This window comes from Chiroxiphia lanceolata, chromosome 8, assembly GCF_009829145.1.
Source record: "Chiroxiphia lanceolata isolate bChiLan1 chromosome 8, bChiLan1.pri, whole genome shotgun sequence".
Taxonomy (NCBI): domain Eukaryota; kingdom Metazoa; phylum Chordata; class Aves; order Passeriformes; family Pipridae; genus Chiroxiphia; species Chiroxiphia lanceolata.
This window is the reverse complement of record NC_045644.1, coordinates 6110001-6127270: the sequence shown is the minus strand read 5'-3', so window position 1 is coordinate 6127270 and position 17270 is coordinate 6110001. Positions and strand designations below refer to the sequence as shown.

At 52.8% G+C, this 17270-nt stretch overlaps 1 protein-coding gene and 1 long non-coding RNA gene across 14 annotated transcripts in view; one reads left to right on the top strand and one right to left on the bottom strand.

Moving 5' to 3' along the window:
- Positions 1-2199: 2199 nt before the first annotated feature.
- LOC116790217 lies at positions 2200-6818 on the bottom strand. Of its 2 annotated transcripts, XR_004358287.1 has the most exons (4): positions 6745-6818; positions 6106-6460; positions 3254-3446; positions 2200-2685 (listed from the first exon to the last, which is right to left on the bottom strand). It is a non-coding gene; the product is annotated as an uncharacterized LOC116790217 (long non-coding RNA). The 2 variants fall into 2 exon arrangements; XR_004358288.1 differs by lacking the exons at positions 6106-6460; positions 6745-6818 and adding an exon at positions 4376-4686.
- A 7198-nt stretch (positions 6819-14016) lies between these two features.
- EBF3 (EBF transcription factor 3) overlaps positions 14017-17270 on the top strand; it is a 123434-nt gene continuing 120180 nt past the window's right edge. For 11 of the 12 annotated variants that reach the window (XM_032694993.1, XM_032694987.1, XM_032694990.1 and 8 more), the window contains exons 1-4: positions 14017-14474; positions 14705-14861; positions 15262-15325; positions 16066-16121. In XM_032694993.1, coding sequence (XP_032550884.1) covers positions 14341-14474; positions 14705-14861; positions 15262-15325; positions 16066-16121 — 411 coding nt within the window. In that variant the 5' untranslated portion in view covers positions 14017-14340. The remainder of the gene's footprint in view (positions 14475-14704; positions 14862-15261; positions 15326-16065; positions 16122-17270) is intronic. The other variant, XM_032694992.1, reaches the window with a different exon arrangement.

Sequence of the window (17270 nt, the reverse complement as noted above, 5' to 3'; positions counted from 1 at the left end):
GCCCCAGCCTGCCCTCCCCAGGAGCTGAAGGAAACCAAACCCAGTAATTTCTTACCAAATCTACCCCTCCACATCCGAGGTGTGCATTTTGAGGGAGCCCTGTGGATGCTGCACACATAAAATCACAGAATCAAAGAATCACAGAATTGTTCAGGTTGGAAAAGCCCCCAGCACTGCCAAGACCATGACTAACCCATGTTCCCAAGTGCCACATCTACACGGCTTTTAAATCCCTCCAGGGAGGGCGACTCCACCCCTGCCCTGGGCAGCTGTGCCAGGGCTGGGCAGCCCTTTCATGGAGAAATTTTCCCAGTGTCCAACCTAAAGCTCCCCTGGCACAGCTTGAGGCCATTCCCTCTTGTCCTGTCCCTTGTTCCCTGGGAGCAGAGTCTGACCCCTACCTGGATCCACCCTCCTGTCAGGGAGTTGTAGAAGGTGACAAGGTTCCCCCTGAGCCTCCTTGAGCATCAGAACCTCATGTCCCCAGGCCAGGGATGTGCTCAGTGGATCCTGGCTGGGCTGGAGGCTCCTGGGACGGGGGAAATGGGAGCCTGGGGGTCCTGAGTCCAAGCATTGTGCTTGGGGCACTAAGAGGGCACATGCAGAGTCCTCTTAAATGAATAAATACAGTCATTTAAATTTTTGAGTGAAATATTGTTCCTTGTAAGTTAGGATCTCATCTGTCCAAGCTCGGATGTTCAGCAGCTTGTCTGGTTTGTGCTCAGATTCAAACACTGCAATGAATTCACTGAGCACCAAATCCCACTGCCTGGGGCAGATGAAGCACAAGGCCCAGAACCAAACCGTGAAGATTTGGTATATTTGTCTAGAAAATAAGAAAATTGCACCAGTAGGAATAATTAATTGCTGGAAGAAAACTTACTGAGAGTTGTTGTGCATTCCCCATAACTTACCTTTTTTACATCAATATTAAACGTTGTGTCCATATCCAAAGAGGACTTGGTGAAGCCCTCAGCCTATTTTATTCCAGAGATGGGGTCTGGTGGGCTCAGTGTTTGACAGAGGCTCAGTGAAGGAAATCACAACTCCCAGGATTTAAGCATTAAAAGGAAGTGTGCTGTTATGTGTAACAAGTGATTATATGGCACTTAAACAGGAAATCAGATGCTTCTTCTACTGCTGCATGTTAGGAAAAGAAACACGGTAATGGGTGAGGTGAGAGGTGGTTAATGCCATAATGTTTCCCTGAACGCTACTGGTGGAACCATTCTGGAATATTGCATACAATTCCTAGCATATACATACATGAAAATGTCTCTGAAATATATAATGCTTGTGGAAATGTTGCATGAGGGAGTAAAAGATCACTGTCTGCTCCTGTCTGAGAGATGATAAATACCCAGTGAGGAGGCAGCTTTTTGCAGATGATCAAACTTGACATAATTGTGAGGAGTAGGATCAGCCTGAGATTCCAGGCTGTTACAGTTGCAGGTGCTGCAGCCATGAGATTCCAAGAGCCTCTCAGCTTCCAGGGGAAACAAATACATAATTATTGGCCTTCCTGAATATTTAGGTTAGTTTGGAAATATCAGTTTTAAAGGAGAGATCACAGAGTCACAAGTTCACTGAGATTGGAAAAGCCCTCCCAGCCCATCGAGTCCACCCTGTGCCCAATCCCCACCTTGTCACCCAGCCCAGGGCACTGAGGGCCATGTCCAGTCCTTCCTTGGACATCTCCAGGGATGGGGACTCCACCACCTCCTTGGGCAGCCCCTTCCAATGCCTGAACACCCTTTCCAGCAAGAAATTCCTCCTGATGTCCAACCTGAACCATCTCTGGCACAGCTTGAGGCCGTTTCCTCTCATCCTGTCCCTTGTTCCCTGGGAGCAGAGCCCGACCCCCAGCTGGCTCCCCCCTCCTGTCAGGGAGTTGCAGAGAATGGACAAGGTCTTTCCTGAGCCTCCTTTTTTCCAGGGTGCCACAGGATGGATAAAGAACAAATTGCAAGTCATGTTTTTTGTCCCTTTTAGTATCTGATCTCATCAAAGAAAGTTTTAAGGTGCTGAAAAACCCCAAGTAACTTCAGGGATATTACACTGAGAGCATGTCTTGGGAAGCCATCAAAACCCCATTGCCTGGATCACCCGAACCTGGGATAGACCAAGCCCTTATGGGGCAACCTGGCACTGGCAAAGTTCTCAAAGTGACATAATCAGGGGGTTTTTTTCTCCCTCCTGTTTCTTTTTTTTTGTTGTTGTTGATTTGAATTTATTAAATAAAATTTAAAAACAGCACATGGCCACAGGTGAGGTATCAGTACTTTTCTTGGGAAGGAATGAAGATGCTGATCCTCATAATCCTGATTATGTTGATGAACCTGATGCTGCTGATGCTGCAGAAGCTGCCTCACACCCTATCCCTGCTCTGGACCTGGCACCAGGAGCAGCAGGACTCTGGGCTGGGAGAGAAATGCCAGATCTCCTCTCCAAATATATGTTTAGTTGAAGCAGTGTGAGGACAGCTGTAAAAGCTGACAGATTTACATCCACTCTTTAAAGACAGGACAGAAGAGTTCCTCACCCACTCTAATCAATTTTTGCCCTTTTGTGCATTAATAGTTCCAGATAAATTGCAATGAGGTGTTTTAAACTTCTGAACAGCTTCAGGTGAACTTTACAGGTGTCGGCTGGTGTCTATAAACTGTCCAAGAGTCCTATAAAAGGCTGTGGAACAAGAGCAAAATTAGGACATAAATACATCACTTCAAAAATCCAAAAATAAATAAATTAGTGGATTGTATTTTTAGTGTTACTTTTTAGCAGGTCACCAGAATGGAGCATTGCAGAAAGAAAACACCTTCTGACACTGCTAATATTCAGGATGCACTAATGAATTAACAGAATTATCCCCACAATTCTTTTTTTCTCAGATTTGTCATGTCAGCCTGTCCAGCTTCAGTTCTGTGCTGACATACAGGCATAAGGATTTCTTTTCAAAAACATGCATCTTGTTTCATATCTAAATTTCACTGCTGTTACCCTAAAATAAAAACAATAAATAATAAATAAGTTCTTACCTCTATCACACAAAATTCTTATTAGTCAAGCAGTTAAACCTCTGAGCCTTGTAAAAACTGAGCATCTGATTGTGAACTGAATTCTGTCAGCAAAACACAACTTTTCTTTGCTAGTAATGCAGCAGAGAAGCAGATTGTGGATATAATTCCACCCAAAACAAAGCAGACAAAAGAAAACACACTCAAATCCATTATTTAGTGGGTTCAAAACATACCTGAGCGGGTCTCTGAGGTGCTGACACCTGGGATCAGTCATTTCACCTTCAAAGAAACTAAGGCCTGCATCATTTTTTATCTCGTTTCCCGCTTTATTTGCTGTTTGTGTTCAGTCAAAGTTCAGTTTTTCATGAAGCTGCTCAAACAGGAATTCCAGCCCTTTCCATAATTTATGCTGTAACGATACATAACCTGAATGGAAGGAAATACTCATTGGAATAGAGGGATACGCCTGGGTGCCTTTCTGATTTGGGTTCTGGCTGCAGAACGTGATCCAGGATCTGCTGTGAATTTGACCCTTGATGTTCTTCCAGCAAGGGAAGGGATGAGGTGACTGAACCTGGGGATGTCCCAGCCCCGACAAGATCCTCTGCTGGGATGCAGAGCATGGAGCAGGAATAGGAGCAAGGGGAAGAGATGATTTCTTTAGCCAGTCCCATATTGATGGACACAGGTAGGATCTAGTGGACTGTGTCCCTGCCTATGGCAGGGAGGTGGAACAAGATGATTTTTAAGGTCCCTTCCAACCCAAACCATTCCGTGATTGATTCTATGATATAAACTTGCCAACTAAGGGGTTCTAAAACCCTTCTCCAATTTCCCTTCTCATGCCAGAAGCTCACATCCTCATGGGCACATCCTGGTGTCCTGCAGAATATCAAGGTACCACTGTCTGCAAGTCAGCATTTCATGTAATATTTAATATTTCATTTCATATTTCATTCCCCAGAAATATTCACAATATCTTGTGAATATTCACCTTGTAAATTCTCCTCCTCTTGCTTCCTGTGCTACTCAATGTGAGCTGAGTTACTCAACTCAGTTACAGATTCGGAAAAAAATGGTTTATATCTATTATTCACCTCCCGCTTCAGGACAGGGACACTGTTAAGTGCAGTAATTGAAGCAGATAACTCCAACTTCCTTTCCCTGCAAGCGTATTGTCATGCACATACATCTTGATTAGATCATTTTCCTTGTGAAAAGGAAGCGGTTTTGTACCGTGGTGTCTCAGATAATTTCCAGCAGAGTCTGCTGGTGGAGTTCTCTGATAGCACTATTTCAGTTCGATATTCTTCTCGCTGCTGTTTATTTTTTCGGAGCGCTCACGTGTCCCTCACCTGTCTCCATCAGCAGGTCGCAACATTTTTGCACTGGCAAACAGGCCTGGAGGCAAACATTCCCTGTCGCTGCTGCTTTCTCTTGGAATCCCTGATAGGGAGGGAGAAGCGGCTGCATTCCTGCGCGCCTGACAGCCCGCTCGGGCTGCTGGAGGAGGAGTCGCTGTGATTTTGGCTGGTGTGGTCCCTGGTGGGTCCTGCTGCCACATTCTATCTTGAACTCGTGTCCACGCGACGAGTGACCTCCCACCCCCCGACCCCGCTGCCAGGAGGGCTCTGAGCCGGGGGATTCCGGGCGGAGCAGAAAGATAGATCCTTAAGGAAGGGGCCAGCGCTTCAGTCAATGTCCTCTTACATCCCTGACACTTCCCACTAAAGTATTTAACCCTCAGCACTGTTGATTTAAAAGGCTGGAGTATAACCAACCTTTTTTTTTTTTTTTCCGAGGAGCACAATCAGCATGTGCAAAATAGATGATCTTTTTAAATGTTTAAGTGCATTGGTGGTGCTCCTCGAAACAGGAGGAGAGTGGCACAATTAATTTCCAAGCCTTACAGCTCTTCCGTGGGATTGCAACAAAAGCAGGGTTGGTTTGGGAATGTGAAGGGGAAGGTTTTGGGGAGAGCATCACCTGCATGGACAGCCTGCCTTGGGAATATCACATGGCTGTCGAGGAACCAATAAATATTTTGTGAACACCTTTTTATCTGAATAAGACACTAGCTCAGCCTCCATGCAAAAAGTATTTACTGTGAATGGAAGCAAATTCCACGTTATTTTCCAACAGAATGTTCCTTGGTTTGTGGGGAGATGTTGGATTGGGCGGAATCCTCTGGGCTCAGGCCTGGAGCAAGCAGTTCTCCCTGTCTCTGCCTCCTGATTTCATCCATTCTGACTTCACAAAGCCCACAGAGACATTTTGTCCTTTCCAGTCAGGAATACTTTTTAAAATTTGTGTATTTTCCGGTCTTCTAGGCATCAGATTTGTAAACTTCCCTTGAATGAATCCCGTGAACTGAATTTACCAACCTGTGCAATCAGGATGCTGTAAAACAATTAAAGTCCAGATCACTCAGTTACCCTGTGGGACCTCCTAAGGTCCTGTCAGGTGATTCCTGCTGGATCCCCAGACCTCAGGTCCACCCTCCAAATCCCAGGCCAGGCATGAAAAACCCTCCCCAGAACACTGTGCCAAAGCACCTTCTGTGACTGTAGCTGTGGTGGGGACACATCAGGACACCAGGGTTGGGTTGGCATTGGTAGAGCTGACCCCAACTTTCAACACCTCCAGTGCATCCGGAGAACTTAAGCAGCAGCTGAGCTTGTCCGTGGGTGAACACAGCAGAAGCAACCCCACGAGGTTCCCCTGGTCAGAAGAACCTGAAAGATCTGCGATGGTCACCAGGGTGAGGGGTAGCGTTGGTCCCTGTACCCACCCCAGACACAGGTCTGGATGTCCTCCAAACCACCCCATCCAAGCTCCTGCCTCACCACCTGCAGCCTCCCTTCTCTCCCAACTGCTAAAAACCTTCACTGTGTACAAATTAAAACAAACCAGCGAGTAGCTGCTGTCAGAACAAACCTGGAGGTGAATGTTCCCTGAATTTATAACCAAGGCGAACACCAAGAGGTTTATTTTTTATAAATGTAGCTCCATTCCTAAACCCCAGCTTCACTTCCCAGCAGGAATCTGCCTGACTTGGAAACCACTACTTTTTTTTTCTAAATACCTTCACATCTCGTAGCTGTACATCCCTCACAGAGACGCTGGAGCTATAGGAAGTATCCGTGGTAGGGGAGAGCTCGCTAAAGATCTCAGCAGTTCTCCCTCCTCGAGGATTAACCAATGCTGCAGGAGTTCCTGGGCTAAACTGGGAGAGGGAGGGGAAGGAAGAGCAGAAAGAAACAAAATAAACTCTCTCCCAGCCAGTCGCGTTCTTTGCGCGCCGCATCCCCGGCGCGGCCACACGCGCCTCAAATCGAAGTGCAACGCAGCTGAGAAGTTCTGCGAGCCCAGTGCCGCCAGTACCGCGCCAGTCCCGCACCAGTATGGCTGAGGAGGCGGGCGGCGAGCACCGGCTCCGGCTGGAGAGGGGGAATTAAAAGAGTTGGAAAAGATGTGACCAGCGCCTCGCCGGCAGTTCCTCTCCCCCGTGGGATGTGGAGCCAAGAGCGGTGAGTTCCCACGCGGGACATTCCCGGGGGTCGCAGCCCCCGCGGGACAAACTGTTGCGTTTCTGGAGCGTTTTGCTGCGTGGACGCGGGGCCGGGGAGATGCGGCGAGAGGGGGGATGCGGTACCGTCCCGGGACGGACGGGACGGGGCACGGGGCAGCCCCGGGGGATGCGGGGAGAGGGGGAATGCTGTACCACGGAGTCACAGGACGGGACGCGGGGCAGCCGCGGGGAATGCGGGGAGGGGGACGCGGTGCGGGGCGGCCCGGGCCGGACGGGCCGGGCCGGGCCGAGGTGCGGGCTCGCCCCCTGCGCTCCCCCCCGGGGCCGCGCCGCCGATTCCGCCCCCGCGGGCGCCCCGCGCCCCCCGCCCGCCCCCGCCCGCGCAGCGCGGAGCGCGGGGGGCGCTTGCGCACTGCTGCGCCCCGCGCACCGCCGGGCCCCCCCGCGCCGCGGCCGCGCTGCGCTGGGCCAGAAGTGTATTAAAGCGCGGGGAGCTCCCGCACACTCCGCGCGTCCCCCTCCTCCGCGAGCGCTGCCCTCCGCGCGCCCCCCGAACACCCGCGCAAGGTAAGCGCCCGCGGCCGCCGGGGCGCGGGGCGGGGGGTGCGGGACGGGGCGCGGGCGGGGGGCGCGGGTGGCGGAGCGCCCGCTTACCTGGGACGGGACGGGCCGAGGCGTGCGCGGGGGCGGCCGCCCCGCGCCCCTGCGCGCACCCTGCGCGCCCGCATCTGTCCCGCCGCGCGGGGACTCGGCTGCGCCCGCGGGTTTGCGCGTCCCGGCCGCTTGCGCGCAGGCAGCGCGGCGGGGATGCTGCGCGCTCGGCAGGAGTGCGCCCGGCCCTGCGCGGCTCTGCGCGGCCCTGCGCGGGGTCTCGGCGGCGCGGAAAGGTCTCCGGGTTTTTTTTCCCCCCTCCCGAGCACAGGAGGGCAGAGCCGGGCACTGCCAGAGCCGCCGCGCCGAGGTGGCCGGGCTAAAAGGCAGAAAGCAATTAAAACTCCTCCTTTCGGATTAACAACCAAAAATTGATCGATCTGTCAGGAATACTGTTGATTTATGAAAGGTGCTTATTTCCTTGGTATGGAGAATTTTATGTTCTCTAGGTGAAACTGAGTTCACCCAGCTCCAGAGTAGATTGATGTTTTAATAAAATAAATAAAGGGAAAAAGCTCGCCCGGTCTTTGGGGACATCAACTCTCAAATCGCGGAGTTAGACTAACAAATCAAATCGCATTATCTTTACATTTCACATCTTTTAATCAAAAAAAATTAATTAAAATATTGCACGCAGCGCCGCAGCTTTTATCGCCGCAAAGTTTTAATATGAGGTTAAAAAAAAAAAAAAAAAGTTGAAATAACAAATAATCAATGGTCGATCTCGGAGGCGGCGGGGGGGAGCGGGAGCGGGAGCGGCGGGGCCGGGTGCGCGCAGCGCGGCCGCCCGCGCAGTGTCCTGTAGATGGCACACGGTCCCCACGCTACAGAGCCTCGGAGGCGGCGAGAGGGGATCTGCCGAGGGAAACGACCATCCCAGCACTTGTTGTTTACCCAAACCGGGGCGCTCGGAAATTCATTGGAAATTCAAGCCCGAGGGGCTCGGGGAGCTCCCGGGCCACCCGCTGACCGCCCGCGGCCGCGGGAATTGCGCGCCTGGCGGGAGCGGGAGGCGCGGTTTGCGGGGATACTGTCGGGGAAGCGGGAGCGGGGGAGCGGCCCGGGGGGCCCCGGGCCGGGCTGGGCGCCCCGACACGTTTGTCTTTGCAATGTAAATCGCGGCGGGACAAATTGCTTATTAACAGTCGGGAAGAGGCGGCGGTTTCCTTCTTTCTTCTTTTCTTTCCCGGTTTTCATTCCGGCATGGCCCCCAGCTACGCTCGGGGCAGCCTCACCGCCCAGCAGTTTTCCCTTCATTTCAATATCCTAAAGAAAATGCAAATCACCACGCTATGGCCTTTTTAAAAAGTTAAATTAGCAACAGCTTTAAGTGACTCCATTAGCATGGAAAACATACAAATGTTTAATGTGGGAATAGCCTGGCTTTTGGAGCTCGGCGAGAGCAGCGAGGCGGTGGGCTGGCGCCGAGCCCAGCTCGGGGGTCCCCCGGTGCAGCATCCCGGGACCCCCGCGGGAGCCACCGGCCGGGGAGGCACCGCGCGGGCTCCCCGCAGCTCCCCGCGCCGCCGACCCGCTCGGGAGGCTTTAATTATTTACAGGAGCGCTGTGGCTTGCGGGGAAATTGCGAGGCAGCTCTGGGGCAAGGGGACGGGGACCTCGGCCCGGTGTGTCCCCCCTCGGGGCATTCCTGTCCTTCCCGGTGGGCGAACGCTGCGCTGCCCCAGCCCGGTCCCGGCCCCGCTCCGGGCGCTCTCCTGCACCTCTGCCGTGCGGGAGAGGCATGCGGTCACTCGCCCGGACTGGGGTTCCACCGCTGGTCGCCCCGGGGATGAAAGTGCTTGTGACAGTGGGAAGTTTTGCTCCGCGAGTGCGGCGGGGCGAGCAGCCCGTTCCGTGGGGCCCCACCGGCTCCCCGCGCCCGGTCCGTGCGGGAGCCCCGCACCGCGGGTATTTCCCGTGCGCTGGCGGAGGATGTTCCCGGATCCCTGCAGGGCAGAGCGAGCCCTGACCACGAAGGAGTTAAGGTTTCTATTATTCAGTCGAGGTCTTGTTAGGATGTAATCTGCATTTTCTAACTACTGCGTAATAAAAAGTGAGAAGTTTTGAGACACCTTTCTTGATTATACCTTTGGCGATACTTTAGGTTTTACATTTAATTTGCATTTTGTTCTTAGTGAATATTGAAGTCTTGAGTGGAGGATTGAATTTTATTAGGACATCTGGACTGACAATATCAAATCAGACACCAACGTCCCAAAGCATGCTAAAATTTCAGAGTTAATTAGAACGAAGTGTGTTTAATTAAAGCCAATTATAATATCTGAAATTATCTGATCGATCCTTGTTTGTTCAGTTGGAGTCAGTTTATATTGTTCTCGCCGCACGACGGGACCTGTCCGGCCGCCAGCTCCCCGCGGCCCGGGCTGCGCACCCGCGCTGCTCCGCGGGGGCGGCCGCCCCTCCGCCCAAGCGGCTCCGAGCCCCCTCAAACCCCCTCCCCGCTGTCCCGGGGGAGCAGAGACGCGGCGGTCCCGCAGCACCCCCGGGCCGCGGCCCCGCATCCCGCGGGGACCGGGAGGGCAGCGCCCGCACAGCGGCCGCGCCTTCGGGAGCCGGGCAGCGCCCACGGGGAGTTTTCCCGTCCGAGCACGACGGAAGTTTAAGCCTTTCTTTTTCTTCTATTTTTTTCCTTTTTTTTTTTTTTTTCCCTTGTTTAAGAACTAATTTTGGTGTAACAATATTGGGGCGCGGGGCCGCGGGAGCGCGCCAGGGGTAGCGCGGGGCCGAGCGCCAGTTTGGGTAAAACAGCCCTGCACCCACAGGGAGTTCCGTAACCCCGAGCCGGACCCAGTGCCCCGCCGCGCAGCCTGGCCGCGGGCCGCGCAGGGCCGCGGGAGGTGCGCGGGCGGCCGAGGAGGCCCAGGGCGACCTGGCCCAGGCAGGGGGAAGAACAGACCCTCTGAGCTCCTCTGAGCCCCGCAGCATCTCCTCGCAGCCGGTGCCCGCCCTGCGGTGCCTGCGCGGGGCGTGGAGCGGGGCAGCTCCCTCCCCATCCCGGCGGGGCGGGCGGCAGATGCGGGCGGTGGTACCGCACCGCTGGCCACGTCCGCTCTCCAGCGGGCCCGGGATGCTCAGGAATGTGAATCCAAGCACTGAAACCGGCCCAAAGCGGGTGAATCCATCCCGAAAGGCGGGCGGCGAGCGGAGCCGGGCAGCGCGGGGGTCCCGCACCTCTGCGCGGGCGGCCTTCCCGCAACCTGTGCCCTTTGCGGGACGCTGGGGGCCTCGTCTGGAGGCGACGCGGGTCGGTTTGCCCCAAAGCACCGGCGGCAGCGCTTGGTCCTGGGCTCCGCTCCGCTCCTGGGCCCGGCTCGGCCTCTGCCCTGGGCGCAGGATGCGCGACTCCCCGCAGAAGGGCCGGGCCGGGCCCTGCGGCGCTGCGCCCCCGCGCACATCACCGCCTCCCTGGGAATTAGCGCTCTGGAGCACCGGCCAGGGGGCCGCCGCGCCTGAAAACACCCGAAAACACAGATTTACCCGAAAATAGCCATTTCTCCCTCCTGCAGCGCGGGGGTTGGCAGAGATTTGTTTTGGTTACGCCGGGCATAAATTACACCCGATGTAACCCGGCGCGTTAGTAATGAAGGCGCCTTCCAACAATAAAATTGAAATATGGACCTTGGCGAGCTGCGGGGGCCCGGCCGAGCCCCCCGAGGGCAGGGCCGGAGCTGCCGCTCCCAGCTCCCACCGCAGCTTCCCGCTGGGAAAGTTTGTGCGGTGGGAAGCGCGGAGCTGGGCAGCTCGGGGCCGGCCCACGGCCGAGGAAACAGAGAAACTACCTCACGCGCTCAAACTTCTGTGATCTAAACCGTGAAATGAGAAACAAGTAAAAAATAATAACAACAAAAAGGAAAGAAAAAAAGTGAAATGATTAAGATAATAGTCCCGAGGGGATTGTCCCGAGGGGGGGGGGGGGGGAATAAAATAATAAAGTTTAAGGCAATACTACAAGGGCGGTGGGATAAGGGTATCAATTTTAATCCACGCGCAGCGCGGGATGCGGTGTCCGGCCCCGGTGCGGGGCCGGAGGACGCGCTCGGAGGCGGCGGCGGGGGTCTGCCCGCACGGGCGGTGCGGGGCGCGGGGGGCGCGGAGCGGGGCCGGGCCGGGGGACAGCTGGGCTGCGGCCATCTGAGCGGCTCCGCCGTGACATCTGGGAGCCCGCTGGTGTGTGGCACGCGCATCGCTTGATGTCGCTATTTAAATGCAAATTTGCGGGGGGATCACTGAAGCCTCACCCCGTAAATTCACACAAAAGGGAGACTTGGCGCCGGAGGAGGAGGAGGAGGAGGTGGAAAAGGAGGAGGAGGAGGAGGGCCGCGGAGCCGGGAGGGCTCGGGCCGCCCCCCGCAGCCGCGCACACCCCCTGCCCTCCCGGCGCCGGCCGCGGCCCCGCTCCCCGCGCCTGCCCCGTGCAAGGTGCGGCGGCGGCGGCGGGGCCGTGATCCCGCACCCCTGGAGCGGGCCCGGGGCTGGGGGGGATGCCCAGGCTCTGCTCCCCTCCCTCCTCGGCCGGGAGAACGGGAGGACCTGTCGGGGGCGGGATGCCGGCCTGGCAGCGGTGCGGGGCGGCGCGGGGCGGTGCGGGCAGCAGCATCCCGGGCGGGCTCCCGGCCGCCGGCAGCTCCAGCCACAGTGACACACACACACACACACACACAAAGATAAAGTTGGTGAATGATAAAGACCGTATTTTCCACGCTTTGGGTGCAGGACCAGATGATCTAGAAAATGAGCTGAAATAGATTCAGGCTCAGAGCCTGTTGTGAGGAGCAGCTGATTCCCCCATTCCTGGCCAGATGGCTTCTGAACACAGATTTGCATTCATTTTCGCTTAATATCGTCCAAAATAGTGGGGCAGCTGCATTTGTTGTCAAAAAGGTTTAAAACTCCCTTTCTTTCTGGGGCAGGATCGTTACCTTATGTGATGGGCTTATGGAACTTTTTTTTTCTCCCCTCCTTAGTCAACAGTATCAGATTTAAAAGGATTTGTTTTAAAACCTTCTAATTTGGTAATCAGATTTAAATCGCCTTGGCGCGTGTAATCTGAATTAAAGATACTGTAAATGATTTTAAGCTTTCGTTAGCGGAGGGTAAGCACCAACTTCGGCGTTGTTCATTTGAGGAAATATCTTACAATTATAGCGGTGTTGGGCATTTTTTACCTTATTTTTAGGAGGCAGAATTTTGCGGGCTGGGGGGATCGGCGGCCCCCGGCGCCAGCTCGAGGTCCCCAAATGTGTCCGTGCCACAAAATGCCAGCGCGAGCATCGCATTGTTTGGGAACTTTGGTATCGCTGCGCGATTAAAGTGTTTGGGTTTGTAATCTGCTCTACTGTACCTCAAAAGCTCCGGACTGATTATGAATACAGGAATTTTCTTTTAATTTCTCATGAATAGTTTCCATACACTTTGATTTAAGGTTATTAACATTCTATAGACAGTGGCATCTTTAATATGTGGCGATCGCTTCTAAAGACTAATCTCATTACCCTCAAATAGTCATAAAATATGATTTTATTATACTTACGTATTTAATTAGACGGCCAGCAATGTAATGGATTTTGAGATCGGGTAGAGCAACAGCTTTGATAATTCACTTATCTTTGGCAATAGTCATTAACCCCCAACACCAGCAAAATAGATTGCTTTCTAACACATCTTTTTTTTTTTTTTTTTCCCTTTTCCCTCACCCCTTGGAGAAAGGGGATCCTGATAACACAAATCGGACTTTCGATTTTCACCGATTCATTCAGATATTAATGCCGATTTTCACGGAGTCGGTGAAATATTAACACAGGGACGTTGGAAACTCACAAAAATAAATATAAAAAAAATATTAAATTTAAAAAAAAAAAAAAAAGAAAAGAAAAGAGAAGGAAGTCGTAGCCCTTACTGGGCGGAAAAAGCTCATCACTTGAGGAGGAGATATATATATATATAAATATAAATGTATAAAAACATATATAAGTATATATTTATATGGAGATGTATATATATATAGATGGACAAGGCGGACCTATAGCTGTGGATATATTTGTGTGTGCACATGAAGTCTTCAAATATAGGTATTTCTGGGCATGTCCGCCCGTGCATTTATAGAGAGGCGATCGTGGAGGGACGCATCCAGCATCCCACCCTTTGTCCATCCCCAAACCTCCCCACGACCCTCCACGCGGGTCACATCCCCGCCAAGAGGGTTTTACCCCCTTCCCGCTTCCTCGAAGCCACTTGCAAGAAGATCTCGGGACCTCTCTGCGCCGCGGTCCTGCCCCCCCCGTCGGGGAGGGGGGGTCGGGGCAAGGCAGGATCGCGACAGCGAGCGACCGAACCCCACGCTCCATATAAGGCGCTGTGCCCGCCCCTTAACGACGTCATCAGTGACGCCACCTCTCCCGCGGTGGCGGGGGCCCGACTCCCGGGGAAGGGGCGCGCTCCTCGGGGAGGGAGGGCCGGGCTCTGCGCGCCTCCGTCCATTCCGCGAGACGCCACGGGCCCGCGCCCCGTTCTCCCGTGTGCCCGGGAACACCTCCGCGGTAATCAGGATTTTTTTTTTTTTTTTTTCCCCGTTTATTTGTCTTTTGGAGCAGGAGAGCCTTGCCAGAAAGTGGTCGATTCAGCAGTGTCCTGAAGCTTTTTTTTTTTTTCCGAGCCGGTTTTTACTAGGATGACACCACGTTGAGCGCGTCTGCAAACAACAACAACAAAAATATTTATTCTTTTTTCCCCCCTCCCCCGCCCAAAAAAAAAGCCACCTCGCAGTGTCGCCGGTTATTTTTATACTTTTTCCTTATTTTTTTTTTTTTTTATTTTTTTTTTTTTTTTTTTAAACCACCAAACTGGAACGCCATCCAACTCGCCGCACAGAAGTACTCAGTAAATTGTTTATGTCGTGCCAATACAGGACAGATTGAAGAAGGAAGCAAGACTTGAACTGGGCTTTTCTCCTACTGATCACAGGGAGTAAAGTCATCTCTTATATTCCAGTCGCCAAGGAGAGAGAGAGAGAGAGAGAGCGAGCGAAAATCAAGCAACAACCAACCCACCCCGTATCTGACATTTCCCTCAATTTTAACCCCTTTTGGTTAGGAGCTGGTTTTGCCCAAATTTGTTTTAATGTTTGGGATTCAGGAAAATATACCAAGAGGTGGGACGACCATGAAAGAAGAACCGCTGGGCAGTGGGATGAACCCGGTCCGCTCATGGATGCATACTGCTGGGGTAGTGGATGCTAACACGGCCGCCCAAAGGTACGTCTGCCAAATCTTCTCCCGGCGGTTTTCTCCTCCTGTATTTCTCATCCCGGCCGTAAATCCCCCCCCCCCAACTCCCCCCCCCCGCCCGCCCCGTATCAGTTACAGCCTCCCCGCTCCGCGCCGCTCCGCGCTCCCCGCATCCCCCCGCATCTCCCCGCGGCCGCGGAGCCTGCGCGCCCCTTCCCGCCGCTCTCACCCACGCCTTGTCTTGTTTTCTCCCGCAGCGGCGTGGGGCTGGCTCGGGCACATTTCGAGAAACAGCCGCCTTCCAATCTCAGAAAATCCAATTTTTTCCACTTCGTCTTAGCTCTGTACGACAGGCAGGGACAGCCGGTGGAGATTGAGAGAACAGCTTTTGTGGACTTTGTGGAGAAAGAGAAAGTAAGTCTGCCTGTTATCTTTTTTTTTTTTTTTTTTAATTTTTTAAGCGTGATTTCATTGACCCAAGCTCATTCCCAGCCTCGAAGCCCTCCCCGGCACTCCAGCGGCGCCCACGCCACGTGCGGGTCCCCCCGGTCTCACGGCCGCTCCGAATAGACCCCGGGGTTAGAAACTTATCGCCGCGTCCCCGACTTATATTAAACACCGGGAAAACGGCAAAACATGACATATTTGCACCGAGCTAATGACATCATCAGCGCTCCACCAAAAAAAAAAAGTGACCGTGGGCTGAATTTCTGCAAACTGTTAATTCTAAGCCGCTTCAGGGACGAGAAAAATGTGCGTCAGGAGGAGGGCGATATTTTTCATGCTAAATGTAATTATTTATCGTTACTTGCAGGAGCCAAACAATGAAAAAACTAACAATGGGATTCATTATAAACTTCAGTTATTGTATAGCAATGGTAAGTTGTCGTTCTCTCATTTTTGAGCGTCCGTGTGCCGCAGAAAAGTCTGATGTTCCTTTTCGAGGCCTTTTTTTGGGGGGGGAGGGAGCAGGATAAAGGATATAAAGATTTCGAGATTAAAATTACACGCGTGTAAACACGGCTCTTTCCTTGGTATATAAGGAAAACAAAACGTAAAGGATCGATAAGTCAATGGTACTTCACATGATTAACCGGTTGGGCTTGAAGTGGAAAGTAAAAAAGGGGATCGATGGCTGCTCGGGCACAGCGGCACTTTTAAGGGACTTTTTTTTTTTTTTCTTTTTCCCCTCCAGTTTTGGGAATTAATGGTAATCACTGTGATGGGGTGAGTGGGCAGAGCGGAGTCCCGGTCCGACGGAGCTGGTTCCTCGGGCGCGGGAAACCCGCGGGGGGCCGGGGAGCCCCAGCGCGGGGGTCCCGCGTGTTCCCCGGGGCCGTGGGGCCGGCACAACCCGGCCTGATGGGGGGGGGGGGGTTGGCCCGGGCACGGCCCCCCAAGCACCGGGAACAGAAGGGGAGCATAACTCCGGCAGCAGCTGATATCTGGATTTTTAAAATTATTATTATTTTTTAATTTTGAATTTTCTTTTTGAGCTGGCGCGGGGCCGATCCCTGCCCGCCGCGGTTAATTGCCTGACCTCATCCTTTCCTTGTGGAATTGGGGTGGTTCGCTGCCTAAATCCTGACCGGAATTTGTCTCTGCTTTCCCTCCCCAGGAGTTAGGACAGAGCAGGACCTGTATGTTCGTCTAATAGACTCAATGACCAAACAGGTGAGAAAGTTTACGCTTTTCTTACCACGCGAGTTACGAAGTTTGTATTTTGCCCTTGCGGGGGGGAATGGGGGGCTGAGGGGGGAATAAACCGGTACTACTTCTAATTTACCTGAGCGAGTAAATCAGCTACCTGCTAATTGAGATCCCTATTACCGGAGGATATTTGGGAAAGAGAAAAAGGTGTGTTGTTGCTCTTCGAGGCAGCGTTGGAATCATTCAATAGTGTGTGTGGCATTGAGTACAACGTCACGGGAACAGATGTTTGATATAATTAATTTAGCGAGGGAGAAAGGAAAGGGGGAAAAAATCCCATCGAGTTGCCCAGATTTATTTTTCAACGCACTTTTTCCCATTTCTAACTTTTTTTTTCTGACGATATTTTTCCTCGGTGAGGAGAGGGCAGCCCTCTTGCTAACACTCCGAAACTGGCCGGGATTAGTCCTTTTTCTTTTATAATGCGACGATCCAGTAACGCGAGACGTTTATTTGGATTTAAAAGTTAAATGTGCTGAGGTGAAAAGTCATCTTGTTCTCCTCTAGTCCATATTCACCTCTCAGCCCCCCATCTCCATAATTCAAACTCCATGCTCCAGGGGTCACCCAAACCCGTCCATTTCCCTGAGATCAGCTTCTGTTTCTTCCTCAAACCTCTGTCATACCTTGTAAATAACATAATTACAAGCAGTTCCTTATTAAATTATTTAACCTGTCTTGGTCAACTTTTCCGATGATAACTACGTGTTATCAGCATTGCACCGCAGCAATTACAGACAGAGCTTGGGATTTAATCAACTTTATTTCTTTTTTCTTTATTTTAATTTTTTTTCCTCAGTGACATTTCATGATTTTTTAAAATTATTATTAATTCAAATTTTTTTTGAGGGGGGGTGAGGAGAAAGGTGAGAATGGGGAATAATTTACAGTGTTCTGGAAATCTGATCCCAGAGATGGAAATTAAAACCATTCCCCCAATCTGCCGGGTTGTAACACCCCTGCGTGCTCTGCACTCCCGGCCGAGGCCGGCCTGCCCACATCCATTATTTTTGGGAACTTTGCACCCCCGAGGCAGGGGCAGGCGAGTCCCCCGGGTCGGGGTGGGCCACGCGCAAGCTGCGCGCACGGCCGCGCTGCCACCCCGCAGAAACT